General features: G+C 45.8%; 2 protein-coding genes and 1 long non-coding RNA gene across 4 annotated transcripts; 1 reads left to right on the top strand and 2 right to left on the bottom strand.

The window, feature by feature from the left end:
• The first annotated feature begins 5387 nt into the window (after positions 1 to 5387).
• On the top strand, positions 5388 to 12550 carry LOC124670645 (SNF1-related protein kinase regulatory subunit gamma-1). 2 transcript variants are annotated; one of them, XM_047207119.1, is made up of 7 exons: positions 5388 to 5765; positions 9072 to 9244; positions 9979 to 10185; positions 10267 to 10542; positions 10794 to 10957; positions 11165 to 11486; positions 11687 to 12550. In XM_047207119.1, exons 1-6 carry the CDS (start codon positions 5606 to 5608, stop codon positions 11460 to 11462), a joined length of 1278 nt encoding a protein of 425 aa, XP_047063075.1. In that variant the 5' UTR covers positions 5388 to 5605; the 3' UTR covers positions 11463 to 11486; positions 11687 to 12550. The 2 variants fall into 2 exon arrangements, with proteins under 2 accessions (XP_047063075.1, XP_047063074.1); XM_047207118.1 differs by lacking the exon at positions 11687 to 12550 and having other exon boundaries at positions 11165 to 11672.
• LOC124670647 lies at positions 12049 to 15636 on the bottom strand. Its single transcript, XR_006992615.1, has 2 exons — positions 13997 to 15636; positions 12049 to 12385 (listed from the first exon to the last, which is right to left on the bottom strand). It is a non-coding gene; the product is annotated as an uncharacterized LOC124670647 (long non-coding RNA).
• Positions 15637 to 15882: 246 nt separating this feature from the next.
• On the bottom strand, positions 15883 to 18242 carry LOC124670644 (exocyst complex component EXO70A1-like). Its single transcript, XM_047207117.1, has one exon. It carries the CDS (start codon positions 18240 to 18242, stop codon positions 16194 to 16196), a length of 2049 nt encoding a protein of 682 aa, XP_047063073.1. The 3' UTR covers positions 15883 to 16193.
• Between the last annotated feature and the right edge of the window lie 3581 nt (positions 18243 to 21823).

Here is a 21823-nt window from a genome sequence, read left to right as displayed (position 1 = left end):
CACCTATCTACACGCCGCGCCAAAGGAGCTGGAGCTCCCCCACCCTCCCCCCGTCGCCGGGGCGACGAGAGAAGAGAAAGGGAGGCAGCGCCTTCGCTGACGGTGGTGGACGGAGGGACACGGGCTCTCCTCCCTTTTCGCCTCTCTGTAGTGTAGCTAGAGATAAGGGGGAGAGGGAGAGCAGACTTAGACTAGTTTGTGTTGGATCAGATCAGCTTTGGTATTATTGCACCGGATCTGGCTGAAACGGAAACAAACAAAAAAAGAAACCGAACTTGGATTATTGCCCGTGCTATTCCTATTAGCATGGGTTTCCATCGAACGAGAGTGTAACGTAATGGAGCAGTGCATGAAATACATGCAAGTACATTTGCAGCGTGTTTGGTTTCTGTAGGAAAAGGGAATGAGAATTGAGAGTAGGGAGTTTGTTATTGGTTTAGGCTTGGGAAGATGAAGTTTAGTCCCAATCCACCGTTTGGAACACGGTGGGAATTGCTAATGGGGATTTCACAGAAAATAAAACAGAAGAACAAATCGATCAGTCTCCGTTGTTAGCACAAAACCAAATATAAAAATGAGAATAGATCTGGACGGATCTATGAAAAGAAAAGCTAGCAGAACGAGAGTTGCTGCCACAATCTGATATGATCTGTCGAGAAGAAATAAGAGAGCACATCTGAAATTTTCTGATGATTGGGAAGAAGAAGGACGAGCCAGTGTTAGATATCTTCGCATCTGGCGTTGAATTTTGTGCGCTGCTCGAGGATTATTTAGCGAAGTATCTCACGGGGATTTTTTCTATCGTCAATGGCGGGACGAGCGGAACATAGTTACCGATACTTTTCTTTTGATCAATTCCTTATCCTCGTTAGAATTACCAGGGTCCCCCTAGGGAAGAGATATGAGGGAGTTGGACTCCTTAATTCCCCTTCCCTCTCCCTCCTCAAGTCCCATTCCCCCTAACCATACGGATGATTTAAAGTCCCGTACATGCTCAACCCCCATTCCCTAATACTAATTCCCCTGAAACAAACACGCTGTTGACTAGCATCATTCGCAAAAAAAAAAAAACATAATACATGCATGCAGTACATGTGTACGAGATTAAAAAAACTGCATGTACGTCGCGAACAGGAACAATGGCTCACATAGATTCAAAAAGAAAAGTAATCACACCGAGTTGTACATGTAATGTGTTACTTTAATAAGGACTAGTATGATGAGTCTATATATAGATATCGATTTGGTGTACCTTCATATTTTTGTATACATTCTTGATCAAAATTTGAGAACATTGATTTTTTTTTATTTGAGTCTAATACACCACCTCCTTCGGGACGGAGGAAGGCATGATGAGTATAGCGGTGGCCAAGGAGACAAGGTGACCCATGTTGCTAGGATCCAAACTCAAGTGTAGGGTAGATGCTGCAACCATCGTCAAGAGGGATCTTCTATTCCTTCATTGCAGATTAGTTGATGTAACTTTTTTGCAAACATGCACACTCAAATGTGTCTAGATACATGCGCATCCATACAAAATCTAACCAAATCCGCGTCAAGTAATTTAGAACAAAGGGACTACTAATCTTTTTTCTTTGGAAACCAATTGCATTACGATTTCTTGAGCGGAGGAGCGGCAACTTCCCATGTGGTATTGTGAGAAGTCAAAGTTGCCAAGATCTTACAGTAATTACAACAAAAGACAGCGAGCACTAATCGAATATTAAACGAATTTATGGAGGGCGGTCGTACCCAACCTTCGTCCGATCAGCGTCTAAAAACTTGTTGTAATCTAGGACGTCTCTGTTGAACAAGGATCGGGACCAGAAGGCCCCAGATGCTGCTTATATTAAAGCGGTGGGATTACAAATTGATGCAAGGTCCAAAACAGAGAAGAAAATACAACCATGACCTGCACTTTTACATAAAGGACCCCAAAACAAAACAAGAGAAAGCAATCAAGTCCTTGAGTCCTTCTCCAAGGTTACAACCCACGGTCCTGGCTTCTTCAGTTAAAAGGAAGGGGCGCACCTCTTTGGCACCGATCTTCTTGATATTTATAGCAAACCCACAATATTGATTTACTAATAGGCTAGAGAGTATTGCAACTAAAATCTTCACCCCATGTAAAAGCAATTTGTAATATTTCAACAAAAACATTTCAACATTTTTAGAAAAGTAAATGTTAAAATAAAGTGGTTAAAACAACATTTTTTGTTGCAGGGACCTAAAAAAAATCGCCATCAATTTTTAAAAATATCATAAATTAGTAGAAACAAAAATAAATAATAAAACTGCTCAAGGTTTATTAGCACCAAAATTTACCATCTATTTCAACAAAAAAAAATTATAGTAGAAAAGGCATGTGTTTGTAGAATTTTCAAAAGAACGTAAATATCATCGAATAATCGGAGAAAACGCCAAACTTGTAGCAAACACCCAGACAACCTTGCGACATCTCGTGTGTGCTTTCGAATAAAAAATCTGTATAAGTATGTTAGATTTTAAAATCACTTATGCATTATGAAAAGTGAGAAAATCACAGCTTGTTGCAAATGCCTAGGTAACATCGCAAGAGATCTTGCATTTGCTTTCACAACAAAACCTACACGTAAAGGAAAAAAAAAAACGAATATACATGCCAGGCTGGCCCATGTTGGAAATAACATGAAACATGCTAGTTGGGCTTCAAAAGGTAATTTGGCCATGTGGCCAAGCTAGGACACACTTGCAACGGAACGACCCATTGCCGCGCGTGATTAGTCGTCTACTACAAGGTGTTTTCCATTTCCAGTCTCTTGGAGGTGCTCATAGGGATAGGGTATATAGGGATAAGGTATGTGTGTACGCGTTCATAGGGGTGAGTGATACGTGTATGTATAAGCGTCTTTAATTGTACTGTGTTTCGCAAAAAAAAAGATCTAGACCGTATTTCATGCAACCATGATAATCTTCATTGCTAATATGTCTCTAACTGCAAGTCATGAGGTGGAGATCCAAAGACTTCGGTACTCTGACTAACCAATACAACTAAGCTATTTTATTGTGAATCATGCATGATCATCACGTTAGGGGCAAGTGTGCTACTTAAGAAATGGTCTGGTTGATGCTCCTGTTATGGAAAACCTTTCTCTCTTCTCTCCCGACCCCTCCTGCTCTTCTTGACCTCCACCAGATCTTGGGCCGCCAGGCCCCTCCCCGCTCTTCTCTGGCTATGGTCGGCGCTGAGATGGGCGAGGGACCCTCCCCTGCACAGCTGTAGATTAGGTCTACCGCTTGTGTTTGGTTTTGAGTTTGGCTTTATGCCTGAGTTTGGCTCTATGCTAGTTTGGAGTGCATCGCCGGTGCTTGCGGGCCGCGTCCGGCGTTCGGTGGCTATCTTCTTCCTCGTGCTGCTCCCATGGTTGGAGTCGGAGGCGGAGAAGCAAGGCGTCATCGACATCTCTTTCAATAAGCCCGGATCTTTCGCTGCTTCGATCTGGAGTTCACCAGCAGAGGACCTGCGGCGGCGAGGTCCGTCTTGCCTCTGCTCTTCATGGCCGATTGGCGGCTCTCCAAGGCCACGTTCTAGTGGCATCTCAACCTCTTGGCCTCGTGCCATCTCGGAGGCTCTTGAGCTCCAGCTGGAGATTCATCGGTGCTGCCATCCCAAGTGGTTCGTCCCCGGCGATGGTGTCGCTGCTCTTGGCGTCGAGCTCGTCGTGATGCTGCGGTGGAGAAGGGCTTCAAGGATCCGATTGCTTTTTATATTTTCTTTTAGGGGTCCTTTCTGTAAAAGTGCAGGTCCTGGTTGTGTTATCTTTTTCTTTGTGGACCTTCTTGTAATTTGCAATCCCACCGCTGATATATAAGCAGCTTGGGTCCTTCGGACCCGTCCTTTGTTCAAAAAAAAATGCTCCTGTTATGTGGTGGATATGGTTCCTCTTCATGTTATGCGGGTGGTCTCTGTGTCTTGGTTTCATGGTTTCTTTTCCGACCGACGAGATTCAACAAATTTGGATTCATCACGGAGCTAGCGAGATCATGTCTCCTTGGACTTGACTAGTTATATCTCGGGTGGTCATCCACTCCCTTTTGTCCATTTATTCTGTAGGACACCAATCTGTTACGCAGACCGCTATCAGCAACGTCTTCTGGCTCCAACCAGTGGCTTCCTAGATGCAGCATCATCAATAACCTTCTTGCTCCGATTTGGAGAGCAAAACAACATCAACCCCCTAGGACTTACACTTAATTTTTGTTTGATTTAAGTATGCTTATTGACCTCTTCGGAGAAAGGTGCTCGCACTCTTATTGTTGTACATGGACGTCCATCAAGTATTTTGAACTATAAAAACTCCAAAGTGACTAGTTCGACCGAGAATTAGCTTAATTTTAGATTAGGGAAAATCTCAGTTACAATTCATGATTATCACAAATTTGAAAGAATTTAAAGGTTTGCGTTTTTTTTAATTGCAGCGCATGTTATAACTTGACTGGCATGAATCACGAAAAAATCTATTGGTATGAGGCACTTTTCTCAGTTGCAACTTAGCTTTCAACCTCATGTAAAAATCTCAAGTGGCTAACAAGAATTACTATGCAATCATATGAGCTACCTCTCGCTCGGATGAGAGTTAGTAAGACAGATAAAGTAACACTAATTAAAATAAGCTGACAATATCAGAAACGGAAATATTTTTGTACTTACACACATGGATGAGGGCACACATGGATGAGGGTCTTTCTACCACCATCTGTATGGCTTTAAGATTCAGATAAACAAAAAATGAGAGAGAAATGAGTCTTTCCAGACGAACGTAAATTTCGAGGAATAAATGCACGATCCATAACACAACCACACACTCATACGTGCGTACAAAATCCAGTAGCAGGAAAGATTGGCACATCATTGCCGCAACTATTTCCATCTTGTTTGCAAATCAAACTGGAGCTTCTAATCGTCATTGCACGTGGACACGATACAGACTTGATCGAGGAAAGACGCGGAGGCAGAGGTGGCCCTGGTTCCCCGACGTAGCGCATCCGAACCTTCGAGATATGTTTAAAAATTCAAAACGGAGCCCACTTATTCCGCTAGCCAGCTCGAAACCGATAGGAAGGGAGGAAACCAGTGGCCCCGCCACGTCAACCCGGGTTCGCGATGGCCGCAGCGGTTTTAATCTTCTTGGCCAGAAAACAAACTCGTGCACACGCTGGATCTCTACCGGTGTCAGTGACATGCGGGCCCAGTCTTGCTCTCGGTACCACCTGTCAGGGCGCGTGCCTTAGTCGTCAGTTCGTCCCCCCTTCTCGCGTTGACAGTGACACAGATGATAAGAACAAAGGCACACTACACTGACTGCGGAGTCCAGCATTATTAGTAGCCGCGGATTCCCATCCTCCGACTCAGCAATACTACACCAATTTTTACTTAGCTCAGAGTTTATCTCCAGGATTTCCCGCGCGTAGGCAGCAGCAACCTGTGACTGCGAGCACAAGAGGAAAGATTGCTAAGCTAGAGCTAGAGAGTTGTTGGGAGGAATCCAGGTGTTGGTGGGGAGGGGAGGTGGCCTAGCAGGGTGAGGAGTTGAGGAGTTTGGAGGAGGCGCAGAGGAGAGAGGTGATGGAGACGGACAGCCCGCGGAGCCCGGAGGCGGCGATCGGGCACCGGGTGGAGGACCTGTGGGAGATTGCGCAGCCGCAGCTCTCGCCCTCCGAGAAGCTCAACTCCTGCTTCGAGGACATCCCAGTCGCATCCTTCCCGCGGGCCCACCCCTCGCAAGGTAAAATCAATCCTTGCTTGCTTCCTCTCCTTGCTGTTTCCTGAATCTTGCATCTTGACACAAGAACAGTACTGTAGCATTTGTGTGCGCGTTCGTTCGAATGTAAGTGTGAGAGGTTCCTGAAATTTCCTTGGCCTGGGAGTAATTCTCTGGATGCCAACCGTCGTCGTTCGTGCCGATCATGCTCGTCTTTTGTTGTGCCGTGCGTGCTCTGATTGGATGAAACTGCGACCAGCTTGCTTCTGCTCGTACAGTCGTACCTACCCTGTGAACCGACGGAGGCATCGTCATCATTCATCAACACGTTGTTGTGTGCTCTTGTGGCGCGCCATTGTAGTGAACATGCCTTTTAGGGCATCTCCAACCGGGCGACCCAAACGGACGCGCTGGGCCGTCCGTTTTGGGCCGTTTGGGTCGCCGCCCGGACACGCGGACAGCGCCTCGCGTCCGCGTGTCCGTTTGGGTCGCGTGCTGCGCCCAACGCGCGGACGCATCGCATAAACCGGAGAAAAACGAAAACAAAGAAGAGGCAAATTTAAACGATATTTGATTAAACATATGCCCTATTTTGGGCAAATTTAGTACATAGCCCTATTTTGGGCAAAAAAAACTAACAAAAGAAGCCCCTATATGGGCTTTTAAAATTAAACTAAAATATAAACAGAAAAGACCAAACCCTCTAGGGTTTGGTCGGCGGCGCGGTGGCCGCCGGTGCGTCGCCTAGCCCCTGTGGGCGTCGTCGGCGACGTCGTCGAGGTCCCCGGGCGGCGAGGCACTGTTGTGGCTCGACCGCGCCGGGACCGGCCTCTCCGCCGCCGCGCCGCTCCTCCCCGCCTCCGGCCGGGGAGACCGCGGGGCCTCCTCCCACGGCGAGTGGGGGTCCGGAGCCACCCGCGCCGCCCGGAGGCGCTGCTGCCTCTCCGCCGGCCGGCGCCGCCCGGCCTCCTCGGCGCCGCCTCCTCCGGCCGGCGGCACCCTCTCCTCCCGGCGGCGCCGCCGGTCGTCGGCGCGGCGCCCGGCCTCCTCCCGCCGCGCCGCCTCCTCCTCCTCCTCCCGTCGCGCACCGGGCGTAGGCTCCCAGCCCTCCGCCTCCCGCCGCGCCGCCTCCTCCATTTCGGAGGTGCGAATGGCCGCATGGAGTTGCGGCCATTGCGCCTCCTCCTCCGCCGCCGAGACGACGAGGGCGGCGCGGAGGTCCGGGTCCTCCTCCGAGGACTCGGGCTTGGGCGGCGGCGGTTGCGGCAATGCCGCGCCGCCGCGGGCGGCCTCTCCGATGTGGAGGCCGCCTCGGTTTCCGCACGACGGTCGCACCGCCGGCGGACGACGGCGGCTGCTGCTCGCCTCGTCGTCGTTGGCTCCGGCGAAAACCCGCTTCGGGGCCATGGCGGCGGTTTCGCTGCGGGAGTGGAGCGGGGACCGGAGTGGAGGGCCGGATCCCTCCGAGTCCCCATTTAATAGACTCCCTGGTCACCGACAGGTGGGCCCAAGGGAGATAAGGCGACCAGCGCTCGGACGCGAGCGGACGGCGCGTGCCATCCGCGGCCACGCAAACCTGGCCCAGATTTGGGCCGGGTTTGCGTCGTTCCGGACGCCGCGGCCGTCCGCTTTTGCGGTGCGTCCCCGCGCTGGGCCGCGTTTTTGTCCGGCTCGACCCAAACGGACGCGCGGGCGCGGTTTGGGTCGCGCGGTTGGAGATGCCCTTATGGACCAAAAAATAGCTCACTTCCAAGTTCCAAGTTGATTCTCGAAATAATGTGATATACTCTTTCTCTGATATCAGTCCCGATGCGTGTGTTTACCGGTCAAAATGCAGCCGAGGTTTCCGAAATCCCAATGCATTCAACTGTTCAGGCTAGTGCCTGCTCTAGTTGAAAGGTCCCTTTCATCCCCTCCTAGTCTTAGACCAGACAAACAAGAGACGTTCTCGACTCTCTTTGCTTCATGTCATCAATTATGTGACTGACTGACTGACGTGGATATCAGCTTATACATTGCTAACATATTAATGTCTCCACCCAGTGTCATGACTACTACTCCTGTATATATAGTATCTTCTGGATCGCTGAGGTGTCCCATTGTGACCTTCTCCAGACAAATGAATCCTCAAGTTCAGCCAGTTTGCTAAACAAACTAAAAAACTATTTTTAGCTTTTTTTTTGTAGATATTTATAGTGAAATTATTGTACATTGTGTGAGTGTGTTTCTGGGGCGTCCACCAGTGTGTATGATGTGTGCTGATAAAGAAGGAGCCTGTATAAAAGAGGTGTAGCTTTTGGTGGCATCAACTTTTTGCCCAACTTGATGGATATACATGTTTTTAAATTGAAATCACTCCTTAGTGATGAGGTGTTTTAAAATCAGTGATGCTAACATGAGCAACTCCTACTTGGCCACTTGATAGACTAAGTGAGTTGCTAATGATAGGGTCAGATCATAAAAACTGAACTGAACTTTGCCAATTCCATCCTGAATTCTCTCAAACTGTTCTGTTCTAGCTATGTGGCTAAACTCATTCTTGGCCCGAGTGATGCATATTGCAGGAAGTATATATGTATCTTGAATAAGCAACAACGTATTTGCGACACAATAGTGCACATTTGGTATGCTAATGGTACCAACCCACATCCAAAAGACCAATCAACATCATAATTAGTAGTTGCAAGTAGGATAAGACTGGTAGGAAACGATTAGCATCGATCAGCAATAGCAATGATTAGGATACAATCATCGCACACAAACACCCTGATCTTTTCTTCAGTTTAACACCAAATTAAGATGGGTTAGCACACAATTATGTTTTGGGCCAGGATGGGGGGCGCCCAGGGAGCCCCCAAAGATAAGGTGCACCGAGCTCTGTACAGAGGACCCCTCAGGATAGGAGGTTGAATAGAACTCTTGAATTTTTAACCTTATAATACAGGTTGATTTATGTGCCAGCATACTATTTTGAAGTGATTGAATAATAATACTCCCTCCGATTCATATTACTTGTCAATAGTATGGATGTATCTAGTACTAAAATGTGTCTATATACATCTATATTAGAGACAATTAATATGAATCGGAGGGAGTACCATACAGTTGGACGCTATTGAATACTGAAATGTGATTACAGTAATGGGATATCTCATTGTCTTTAATAGCCGATACCATTTTCCAAAAAGGAATAGCTGATACCATGCTTTTCTACTAACTGAAATTCATGGCTGTAAACAATAAAATATACAGAACTTGTACTCTTTTACCTCATATTATCTGATAAGCAGTGTGAATTCTAAATGTCTACCATGATGTTTCTTGATGCAGTAATCGAGATACCTTCCGATGCCAGCCTTGCTGATACTGTTGAAACATTATCTAAAAACAAAATTTTGAGTGCACCCATAAGAAATGTCGATGCACCAGAGGATGCTAGTTGGATAGACAAATACATTGGTATTGTGGAATTTGCTGGTATTGCGATGTGGTTGCTTCACCAGGTTAATCTCCCCTCTCTTCCTGTTGGATAATTTTTAATATAGCTATACAAATTCGATCACCATAAATCCATGTGTCATTAGTGAAAACATGTTGATACGCTGCAGCTTTGATCCACATTCTCCTCATATAAATCAAATGAATACATTTTTCATGGAAAATCACAATGGTGGGTCTAAAGTAACATGATTAGTCTCTTGTTGGTGGAAACGTTGATTTTTGTTTGTGTAGAGGGTAACTTTGGAAGCTCCGGTTTCAATTCTTATATTCTAAGAGCACGGTTCATTTTGACTTATTATGAAGGTGACCACATCTCTGATCAGAGCTCTCTTTCTCTTAAGCCATGTTTGATAGCATATTCGTGATTGCTAACATATTCAAATACATTGCTCAATGCTCTTTAGCACCATTTACATACAGTGCAGCATTTGAGTGAACTAGATTTAATGCACGATAAATGAATCTCAATTAAGCATCGTATCACTGGACCGTCCATCGAGTCACTCACAACAGCTTACCATTCTACTCTTGTCAAAGTGCATCTCCCGGATCACCGAAATGCTGACCTAAGTGAACAAAAGTATTTTGAATAATTAGAGAGGTAGATAGTTTAAAACAAAATAATGCGCAACAATAGCAGAAAATTGTAAACTTTGTTTGTTATGTTAATTGTGGAACTGATTATTTTCACACTCGTACATGTATGACAACAATTGCTTTTTCTCCTCTGCGGCAGACGGACGCTTCACCTAATGGGACAGCTGGTTCTGCAGTTGGATCACCTGTAGCCAATCTAGCAGCTAGGTTGGGCTCTTTCACATTCAGAAGAACGTCGTCTGGCAGGGTAGAAACCACCACTGATTCAGAATCAGATGAAGCAGCATCAGTTGGTGGAAGCTTTTTTGAAACTCTTACTTCCTCTGAGTTCTATAAGAACACAAAGGTGAATCCTTCTTGCCACAGTCAAATGCTTACCCCTCATCTAGTTAGCAATCGTTCATGACACAGTTGCTGATGCTTTTAGGTTGGCGACATCTCAGGAAGCTTCCGATGGGCACCGTTTCTTGCCTTACAGACATCTGACACATTCCTCACCATGCTGCTTCTTCTATCCAAGTACAGGATGAAGAGCCTCCCAGTGGTAGATATGGGGGGAGATCACATTGAGAATATCATTACACAATCTTCAGTTGTGCACATGCTCGCAGAGTGTGCTGGACTTCCTTGGTTTGAAAGCTGGGGAACTAAGAAACTCTGTGATCTGGGTCTTCCTCTGATGAAGCCATACAAACTGGTTAAGGTACCTCCCACTGTGCGGTCTCATTCCTATAACTGTTTGGCACATTAGTCTGTATATATGGAAGACAAAATGCATTAGAATTATGTTGCTCAACAGTTATCCAAAAGAAACATCTGTAAACGGGTTAATGTGCAACTGAACAACAAAAAACTCGAGCGTATAATGTTTTACCTGCAGCTAAACAAAAGGGAAACTCAAAGTCGCCTTCATGTTGCTCTCTTTTATATATAACCGGCTTCTCCCCTTTGTAGGTAAATGAAGATCAGCCAGTCCTAAAAGCCTTCCAACTGATGAGGGAGAAAGGTGTTGGTGGTCTGCCAGTTATGGACACAAGCGGAACAAAAGCAATTGGTAACATTAGCATCAGAGATGTTCAATATCTTCTGGCTGCCCCCAAGATATACAAACAATACAGGTTTGTAACTCTCAATGCATGCTTCTTGTTAGGTTTTGTTATCTCTGATTACGTATTCAAATCTGGTCTAATTTTGCACTTGCCCATCATACATCAAGCTATCTATAAACCTTTGATGCATTGTATATGTACTTACCAGTAACACCACTGCACCTTATATTGTTGCTACATAAGTGCCCAGTTGTATGACTTTAGATGCATCCACAGGACGATCGCGGCGAAGGATTTCCTTACCGCGGTCCGGCATCATCTCCAGGAGCAACAGGAGGCTTCCCCCTTCCTGCATGACGTCATCACATGCAAGAGGGACGACGCAATTAAGGACATCATACTGAAGCTGGACTCGGTGAAGATCCACCGGATCTACGTGGTCGACGACAAGGGGAACGCCGAAGGGGTGATAACACTGAGGGACATAATCTCCAAGCTGGTGCACGAGCCACGCCACTACTTCGGGGACTTCTTTGACGGCGTTGTTCCTCTACCCGCAAACAGCACCGTATGACGCGACGCTGCGCTCTTTGAAAATGTACATTATCTTTGGCTCCCTTCACTCCTTTTTTCTCGAGCTGTGGTTGTTTCATGTGTAGTTCCTTCCGCGATCTCCTTGGGTTGACAGACAATTGTCCACCAGGAGAACTAATGGGTGACAGTGTGCAGTTAAATAATTTGAGAATCATCTGAGTTTTGCAATGAGATTGACGCCTCTTCTTAATTCCCTGATGACAGTTGCACAACTTCGGAACGCTGTCATCCTTCAGTATTTGGGCATTTAAGCTAGACTCTTCTGTTGAGACATTCTTGGTCTTGGCTTCTTCTTGGGTGATCTCACGCATACGTGATGAGTTGGTAGAGTCCAGCTGTAAGTTATGTGTCATGGTTCATTCCGACATTCCATGTTCATCTTCCACCATATGAAGGTGTGTACCGTCCGACGGCCCATCCATGAAGAGGCTTCCTGAACGACGAGTGGGCACCAAGCAAGAGAGCACTGGAAAAGGTCCAAGGTGTAGATGATAGCAGTTAGCTTAAGACCACTCCTTGAGCAACAGTGACAAGTGACAACAACATAATGAGTTTGGTACGGAAGATAGAACGGATGCCCAGAGCGTCAGTGTAAAATTACAGTTTACCAGATGGAGGCTTCCTCTAAAACCCAATGGCACTAATTCGAGTTCACTAGGTGGTTACAGCCTTTTAAATGCCACTATGCCCAGTCATCACCGGTTCTCAGAAACATGATTACAGTGAGCCCACCAGGGTACAACTGCTACACTAAAAAATCGAGAATCTCCAGCTAGATGTCATGTACGAGTACCTAACCCACAAGGAAGAGATCAACGGATACAACATGAAGAAAGGGAAGATAAACACAGCATCTCCATCCACTCCCTTCAAGAAATGACGCACCCTGAGTCCCTGAGCCACCTGACAAAGGCAAACGAAAAGTGAAATCTATATCTGTTTGATAGCTTGAAGGCTCTGCATGGGATTGACACAAAGTAGACAATCATGTTCTAGTACCAATCAAAGCAACTAAAAATATTTTTAAACAGAGTGGCATGCAGGTAAAACAATGCAATTGCAACTTCACTGTACTCTGCACTGCACTATTTCACTAGTTAAGCCTCCAAAACTATGTTCATCAATTCTATATTTCACTATTTAAGCAACACTAAGACACAAAAGACAACAGAAACAAAAATAAGCATATTTTCCAGTGAAGAGAAATAAGATACCTGGACAGGATAGCTTTGAAGCTGTCAGATGAACCGTTGGATGACTCTCAGTGTTTTAGATTGCTCTAGGCGCTAGATGGGTGGGAGCAGGGTGCCTGAGTGCCGCATAGACCCAAGACGGAGACCTAGCAGGGTGCAAATTGCACGTTTCAACATAAGCAAACTAAGGCAGCGTTTCAGATCTTTGGCAAAGCCACCATTTTGGGCTAGGAAATTCTCCCCAAAAAGAAGAGCTAAATTTGCTCTCCTCTGACAGCAAAGCTGCACAAAGTACGCAACTGTCCACAAAGAACAAATCAAACTCCTTGGGCTTTGCATGTGACATAAGAGTGGGTCCTAACTAGTTTCTAACCGCCGTCGCAGCTAAACAAACCAAATAGCTAGCCAATGCAAGCACGTCAAGGATCAGATGGGCTAGCTAAACTATAGCCCAGGTGGGCAAAGAACTAAATGCACCATTAAAAGGAAAACCGTTTCTGTACTGAAACTGTCATGTCTGTTGCAACTTACAAAAACAGCATCTATCAGCCCCACTTCGCAAAGATGCCAACTAGTCTTTTAGTAACCCAAAACAGAGTATTAAATAGATTTTCGGCACATAGTAAAATAACAGAAACTTAACAATATGAAGTTGATGCAGACCTTTTTTTCTAACAGAGCAAATATCCGGACCTGGAATGCATAGTCCTCTGTCACTAATTCTCATGTAAGCAACTAAAATTATGTAGCTGTAATTAACCCTAGCTCACTTGTTTAGGGAGTGAATGCACAACCTCACCATTTGATCTCTCAAAAAAAATAAAAATATCACCATTTGATTTCTCATGGATGCGAATTTGGCTTTCCTTGCAGTTTTCATTGCAAAAAATAAAACTAAGTAATAGTATGCCCGCACCTACATAAGTACATGGCTTCCTAGCTGGCTTCAGTACCCGGCTTAACAAGTATTACCAAAATCATGGTGGTAACAGGGCATCGAGTGACTCTTCAGAACATTGGGAATTCTTGTGGAGCGGTACAATTAAAGTTCTATGCAGTGCTTATCCTGTTTCATATCTTGAACTGTGCAAAATATTTTAAGTTATAGCATACGATACAACAATAAAGAAAAGAAACTGACTGATTGATATGGAAACAGTGCAAATAAAAGAAAATCGCTCTTGAATGCAGACATGACATTATTTTTTGTTTGTCGCATAAAAAAAGATGTTGCAGGAAACAAGCAGCGCAATGATGAAAATTAATGCCAGATTTCTGCCAGTACTGCATACTTAAAAACAGTTCAAGTAGAACAGCTCACCAGAGTGGAGATATGTATAGTTCTTGAAATTAGTTGCCACTTATAGTGTGCCATCCTTCAGAATGCTTCCTATTGACGAATGAGGCCTGGAGTCTCGACACATGCTTTGGCTGTATATTCATTTTTCTACAATTCCACAAAGCAAACCTGCAAAACCATGTCCTCAAATGATCATACAGGGCCGCTAAGAAGTATCAATTTAATGAGAAGTACAAACAAGGATACCAAAACTGCAACATCAGGTGAACCAAGCTGACCTGACCGCACAATGCTCCCTCCGTGCTTAGGTAGTTTAAGAAGCTGCTCCAGCTATATCAAACAAGGGAGGCACCAAAATTGAGTAACAATCAATTAAAACACTTGATCTGGTGGACTTCAATAAAAGGAAAGCTATTATCAAACTAGTTCTTCCAGAAAGACATGTCTCCATGCTTTTACACCGAAGCCTCACGTTATAAAACTACTATTATATAAACTTAATAAACTATGTTTTCAAAGAGAAGGCTAACTACTTGTGCTTTTCTGTCAAATCTGCCAGAACTCCAGAATTCGCCTCATATAAGTAACTATTCCCTCCTTTTTTTACTTTATAAGGTGTATTTTCGTATTGCACAGGGATTAAGGAAGCCATCAATAGTAGAGGGAAATGATCATGGTATCCCTATTTGTATTGACTTGGGAATAGGGGAGATAATAGGTATATTGAATAAATCTAAAGAAGTGTTTATTGTGAAATTACTTACCAAGATACTTTCACAAATATAATTTCGAGTACCAGATCCAAATATTCTTAGGGTATTTATCTGTCAAAAATTGCAAGTTCAGCCCTATTCTTGATTTCTTGTCCAAAACTACAGCTTTTACAGGACCACAGCGAGTAGTGTGTTTAATCATAAATAACGAAAAGAGCTGAGAGAGTCAAAACTCATTATTTCCATGCGCCTACCTTACATTTTGAAATGCAGTGAGTACTAACTGTTACTTTTTCATAATTTTGGAACGATGGAGAAGCACTGGAAGATTTCAACAATGTCTTAAACTCTATCCTGAATTCTTGAAATCCACAAGTGCTTATTATCATCCCTCTATCCCACGGAAATCCGAATAATGCCACCAAAACAAATCCACTTTGTAAACTGCCAATTGCATCTGCCTTCTCCAGCATAACAATGATGATGAATAGTAACACACCGAAGAGTAAAATTAGTTATACTGTATTTAGATATGTCTTGCCATGATAGATATGCATTGGTTCTGATCCAAAGAATGATAGATACACATCATTCTTAAATTCAGTTTACTAAGTATATGAGCAATATAATAGTTCCAATAAATCATGAGGTATGCGATTAAGCCAAAATTATGTTGGCAAACATTGCCAATACCAAGAAAAGTCCTAGCAGTAGTAAGGAATAATTATTCATTTCCAATTGGAAACTTAGCTCAATACAGCACTGATACAAATGTTGGAACACAATTTGAAATTAGTATTGCCTGATATCATTATTATCTTGTAACAATAGCTTACAGTAATGTCTGATTAAACAGCCTTTTATTTCAGCCTTTTATTTCAGACTAACAATAAAAATGTGTTTAGTTCATACTAGAGAAAAGATAAGCATTCATTCTAAGGTGACATGTGTGAGTGTAATATCAAGATTTTTGTGCAGGCATCCCAATTATTGATATTTATTTTCTTGAGCATCAAGATCAATCAGATTCTGCACTATGGTCCATTTTGCGATATGTAGTTTCAAGGATTTCACAAGATCTGCTTGTGTCATTTCATTTTCTCTAAGCTTGCAAGTGAGAAACTCTGTTCCTTTTGGTTTGTGGGTCCAAACATGCTTTCTTTCCACATCTTATGTAATATATTACTCCAATTGTAAACACATGTAACATATTCAATCTATTCCAAGATGTGGGCCTCTACATAGTGCCATATCCTAGATCTTGTACACTAAAGTGTCAAAGATATGAGTACACTGAAAAAAATAATTACATGTACATTATTTCTTGGTACACATAATCTGACTGGGACCAAAGGATCCTCCTGTGGACTCCTCTGGTAGTACAGCACCATAACAGGGAACAAGCACCAGTTCAATACATGCGATGCGATAACTCCACCTGTTCAGCAATACGCTGAACCTTGTAACTAGACATACCTGTAACCAAATTCCATCAAATGAAGCTACTACCGTCTCCTGGAGTGGTTGGCAGAACCTAGTGACCCTTCGAATAGATCAGACAGTTGATTCTCCAAGTCCTCAGCAGTGTACTTTATGTATTTCCCTGAGCTCCTTCCATTATCCACTAGACTACCATATCTCCCCACAAAAGCCCGATATGCTGGAATCACATTTTCCGATATCGATATCTTGAGTTCCTCGCGGAGTTGAGGATCCGGTACCTTCCAAAGTGTTTGAGTCCTGTAAGTCTCATCAAAGGAAAAGTTGAAGTTCTTAAATTTCTCTTTGATCCTCGAGGTGGAATTCCCAAGACTGTTTCCACTCCCTCCGCTATGTCCATCATCCTTGAGATAGGACAAAACCTTTGTCCATGATATCCTAAGGTAGCTCTTTGAATTTTGGCGAATCTTCCCGCGGCGCCTCCTCGTCCATTGATCACCCAAAATCCTCCCAAGCTCGGAATCCTTCACCTTCTGGACGATATAAAGCGTATTGTTCATGGAAAATATACACTGCAGCGCGCCGTCCTCGTAAAGTTTAGATTTTTCCTCCAGATTAGCCTCCAAATAAGACATGAGCTTCACCAGACGACGCCCAAGCGGGGTTAAGCTCTGCAGATACTCCTCATCCTCATCTCCATGTGAAGCATCAATATCTCCAGCAGCATCGTCATCCAGGAGTTTGTCAAGGGTATCACTGTAAACGACCAGCAGCCTAAGATAGTTCATCACATAGCGTGTGATTGGGTGGATCTCGCCAGCCATCATTGGCCGTTTCGACGACTCCTGCTGCAGAACCTTCCCAAACTCAAGGAGGTTACCCTTCACTGCATCGCCGAGCCTCCCAAGGACCCCCTCCAAGTCATAGATCACGTCATCGCCAGGAGTCCCAAAGAATAGTTCTTTCAGCTCAGGAATCACCTCGGCAAGCGCCTCGTACATGTCGAGAATCCGGGAGACCTTCTCGGGCGACCGGGGGCAGACAGCCACGGCATCCCCGAAGTTGAGGATCTGCATAATGCAGACCTTGGTGGACTCGACGAAGCACTCGTCTCGCAGCTCGTCGGAGACGGCGAGCACCTGGTCGCAGAGCCTGCGCTCGCCGGTGAGCAGGGAGCGGACGACGGTCTTGACACCGTGCACCCACTTCTTCATCTTGTCGTTGAGGTGCCTCCACTCGACGCGCTGGACCTCGTCGATGCTGAGGCGCTCGACGCCGAGGACGGAGAGGCACTCGTCGAGCAGGTCGCGGCGGATGCCGCAGTAGACCTGCACGAGCTCGCTGGCGTAGCCGGCGCGGGCCATGCGGTCGGCGATGGCGCGCAGCTCGTCGACGGCGTCGGGGCGGACGAGGTCGAAGAGGTGGTCGTCGAAGGGGTTGACGCTGATGCTGGCGCTGCGGGCGGTGTCGGGGCCCCCGCCGCTGTGCGGGGTGGCCGGGTCGAACTCGGAGGAGGCGTCGAGGTCGTCCATGGACTCGAGCGAGAGGCGGCGCAGCGAGCAGTAGAGCCCGCTGGCGTCGAGCGGCACCGCGTGGCGCAGCATGAGGTGGCGCAGCTCGTCCTCGAGCCGCGCCATGGCCAGCTGCACGGCGACGCCCGCCCGGCCCGAGGCGGCGGCGGGGCCGCCGGACGCGAGGTGGTCGACGGCCGCGTCGACGGCCGCGAGGTAGTGCGCCGCGTCGTCCTCGGGCGCCTCGAAGACCAGCGCCTCCGGGGTGGTGTCCCAGAGGTGGATGAGCTGCTCGGCGGCGTCGAAGGCGGCCAGGGAGGACGGGTCGGCGTCGGTGTCGGGGTCGGAGGGGGAGCGGGAGGGGGATTGGGAGTGGGAGTGGGAGTGGGAAGGGGAGGGCGAGGGGAAGAGGTCGGAGGTGATGGTGGAGAGGCGGTGGTCGAAGCCGGAGAGGATGCGGATCATGTCGTCGGCGGCGTTCTTGGAGGTGGCGAGGGACTTGACGATGTGCTGCGCCGCGGCGAGCACCTTGTCGTTGCCGATGACGGCGACGGCGCCGGGCACGGGGACGGCCTCGTCCGGCGGCGGCGGAGGCGCCGACATGGCCGGCGGGGGCTGGCTAGGGTTCGATCCGGCGGCGGGTTAACCTGGGGTGGGAAGCTCGGGTGGTTTGATCAGGGAGGGGGATTGGCCGCGGTAACAGTAGTGAAGAGATCCCAAAGCAAAGAATTTGGGCGGAGGGATAGAGGAGGAGAAGGGCGGAAGAGGGAAGCAAATGGCACCACTTTGCCGGCTTCCTTCTTCACTCGCTGCTTGATTGATCCACCACCGTGCACAGCTACTACTGCAATTTGGAGCTCACACTCTCCCTCCCCTAAAGTCCAACTTGCCGACTTCTACTACCTAGAGCTTCCCCTAGCTAGGACCGACCCCTAGCTACGGCCCTAGGCATCTCTATTTGGAGCAACTCGCATGTTCTTTGCATAATTTTTAGCAACAATTTTACACTTGCCAGGAAGAGTATCGAGATTGATCATGACATGTTTGTACAAAGAGTAAGTTGCCTATGTAACTTACATCTACACACTTTGATCGTGTCGCTGTCGATTTCTCATTTATGCGCGCGCCACCGATCCCCTCCTCCCTCACTGAACTTTGATCGAATCGGCTTCTTGTGGGCAGAGTGCAAGTACCTCGTGTGGTGCTCATTATAACTAACAGTTGCAAATCGTTTATGGTTTATCTCCTCAACATTGCTATCAGCCTTTGCATGCCATCAAGGGAAGTCACAATTCACGCTTGTCAAATACATACAGCACTTCCGTATGATGTTGCTTTCAGTTTCCTGACCAAGTGTACATCGAATCTACTCCTACTAGATCGGAGATGGCACGGATGAATCTTCCCAAAACTTCTTGATCATCTTCCATCTCCACCTCCATCTCCATCCCACTAAACATAAAGCTCGAGCAGAGCCCGACTTTAAATTAATAAAGCCCCAACGGCAGCATTCATACAGTATACACGACTCGAATAGGACAAGACACGATGGAGGGAAGCTCCACCCAACCACCAGCACAAGGTACAGGACCTGAACTCCACAAGATACAAGGTGGTCGACCTAGCACACCAGCAGAAGAGGCGATGCCCCAACGCCAAAGCCTACCGCCTAGTGATACCGAACACCACATGACACCACGCTGCCCCAGAGGGGAGCACTAGACACTATCTCTGATAGAAGCATGAAGAGCTCGAATCCTGCGAATCACCAGCTCCACCGCTTGACGGTCTCCTCTCCTGACCAGAAGCTTCCAAACCTGCAAGTATACAGTCATTTTGTACAAACCGTCAGCCGGGATAGCTGGAAACACACCCTCAATGGTGAATTTGTTTCTAACGTTCTCGGTATTATCTTTCAGAATCTTCAACCTGTGTGATCTTTGGAATGCACCTTTGATTGTGAATTCAGAGTCACCTTGCGGACAAATAGCTGTTGCAACCATTGTGTAATTTTTTTTTTTGCGAAACCATTGTATAATTAGAAAATCTCAGTTTGAACCGAAAGAATTTAACTGCAGCCATGCTGCAACCGGAAAACAAATATCCTGGTAGTTACAACCGTTGCGCAACTAACTATCGTCATGAACCTCGACGTCGGTACTCAATGGCTAAGGAGTTGGTTGAGTCTTAAGCTAATTCTTGTTCACATGAAAAAAATAGCAAAAAACATTTTTGTACTATATAATTTGATTTCGTATCAGGGGCCGGGCTAGAGTGGCCCCTGATGTTTTTGTTCAAACAAACTTCTGTTTGGCTTGTGTGTTTTCTTTTTCTTTGTCGGGTCACATGTTATTCAGACGGTGAAAAGAAGGCGCAGCCGTGTGATAACGATCATGGATTACCTGCTCTACCTTGATCACGTTTTGGGGCTTTTGGGACGTCGGTTCACGCATTGCGTATACGGCCCCGCCCGTGAAACTGGATAAGAACGCTCAATTATTCGATGAGCTGGCGTCACACCTCTGCTCCCCATATTGCTTCTGGATGTAGTGAAGCCGTGTGTAGTGGTTTTCTTGAGTGGATCTGGTTTCAGATCTTGCACTTGCTAACAGTATCATACTCCTAAACACTGTACTGCTACCATGTGATATACGTAATGTCAGACAATTCTGAGCACAATTCAATTCTGATGGCCCAACTCCAGATGAAATGGAGTAAGCGCCAGCCACAATTTCTGATACTGGTACATGGCTACAGACAGACAGTACCCAACAAACCGTCCACGGAGATAATTCATCAGTTCAAAAGAGCCTGCTCCTATCATCGGCATTTGCCCCCCACCCCAAGTTGACTGGTATTTGTTCTCCCTCTGCATCTTGTAAAATTTCCAACGAGGACGCCAGCGACACCTTGTGCAAGCAGTCCAGGCTACTATCGCAGTGGCTTCGCCTCTCCTCCCCTCAGCAACAGAGCAAAGGTAGCGACTAGCAGTAGCAAAGAGACCGGTTAACAGAACGCTCAGTTCCAGAGATGGGGGCAACGATTCTGCATCTCAGGCTCCAAGCAGAGCAGGGAGCAAACGATGGGTAATTTGATCTTTCCTGTTACTACTGCTCGCAGGGTCCCATGAATTCAGACTGCAATTTCACAGCTGACAATCAGCCAGAGGAGAAACATACAAAGCGAAAATGCAAATAGCAACAGATTTTATTATTATACGATAATAATTAGGAAAAAAAATTATGCTGTAAAAAAAAGCAATTCTAGTTTGTATGCATGTGGTTATGCAAGAATGGGAGCAATCCAAGATTTTGAAGAAAAGTAACTATGCTGAACGCTACTCATGCAAACTGACAAGCCTCACAGCTCAATCAAAGCATAGAATAGCACAAGTGGACAAAATATGTTCTACCACACCCTTATGAGCCAAAACTGAACAAATGTATGACAGAATAGAAAGAAACAGTATAGGATGGGCCAAGAGACATAACAGTTGTCCTAATCCTTCAGGTACCAATGAAAGGGACCAAGACATCTCTTTGAATTTCCCTCCACTTCCACGTTCAAATACAAAAGGCCCACTTTTTTAAGTTGGGATGGACCTGCCATGATTGGTGGAGATTTTAATCTGGTCAGGTCCCAAAGTGATAAAAGTAATGGTATTATAGATTTTAAATGGGCTGATAAATTCAATGCTTGGGTAGATATGTGGGCTTTAGCGGAAATTGGTTTAGCGGGTAGATCTTTTACCTGGAGTAATAATCAAAGCAATATGATCATGAGTAGGATTGATAGGATTTTTTGTAATACTAGTTTTGAAGCTTTATTCCTTTAGGAAATGCAAAGGCTTTGCTCAGGTTAGGGAGTGATCATACTCCTATAATCTGGGACTCTAGAGAGGTTGTTGTACCTAGGAAGAGTAGTTTTAAATTTGAAAAATGGTGGAGTACTAGAGTAGATTTTTTGGATGTTGTGGTAAAGACTTGGTCTATCCAAGTACATAGCAGTAACCCACTTGATGTCTGGCAAGCTAAAGTGAGGTGTTTTAGGAGCTCTCCAAAAGGGTGGAGTGCAAATATAGATGCTGATATGAGGAAAAAGAAAAAAAATCTCTTATGGAAGAATATGACACACTAGATATTAAAGCTGAAAGTTAGGAGCTCCTAGCTGGTGAGGTTGAGAGG

This window comes from Lolium rigidum, chromosome 7, assembly GCF_022539505.1.
Source record: "Lolium rigidum isolate FL_2022 chromosome 7, APGP_CSIRO_Lrig_0.1, whole genome shotgun sequence".
In the NCBI taxonomy this organism is placed as follows: Eukaryota; Viridiplantae; Streptophyta; class Magnoliopsida; order Poales; family Poaceae; genus Lolium; species Lolium rigidum.
This window is presented reverse-complemented; position numbering and strand designations above follow the sequence as displayed.

What these genes read in the sequence shown, in the direction of transcription:
- LOC124670645 (XM_047207119.1), top strand. Translation starts at nt 5,606, where the DNA reads ATGGAGACGGACAGCCCGCGGAGCCCGGAGGCGGCGATCGGGCACCGG. An exon ending in CGATGTGGTTGCTTCACCAG is followed by an intron (nt 9,245 to 9,978) that starts GTTAATCTCCCC and finishes CCTCTGCGGCAG; the next exon opens with ACGGACGCTTCACCTAATGG. An exon ending in AGTTCTATAAGAACACAAAG is followed by an intron (nt 10,186 to 10,266) that starts GTGAATCCTTCT and finishes TGATGCTTTTAG; the next exon opens with GTTGGCGACATCTCAGGAAG.
- LOC124670644 (XM_047207117.1), bottom strand. Translation starts at nt 18,242, where the DNA reads ATGTCGGCGCCTCCGCCGCCGCCGGACGAGGCCGTCCCCGTGCCCGGC.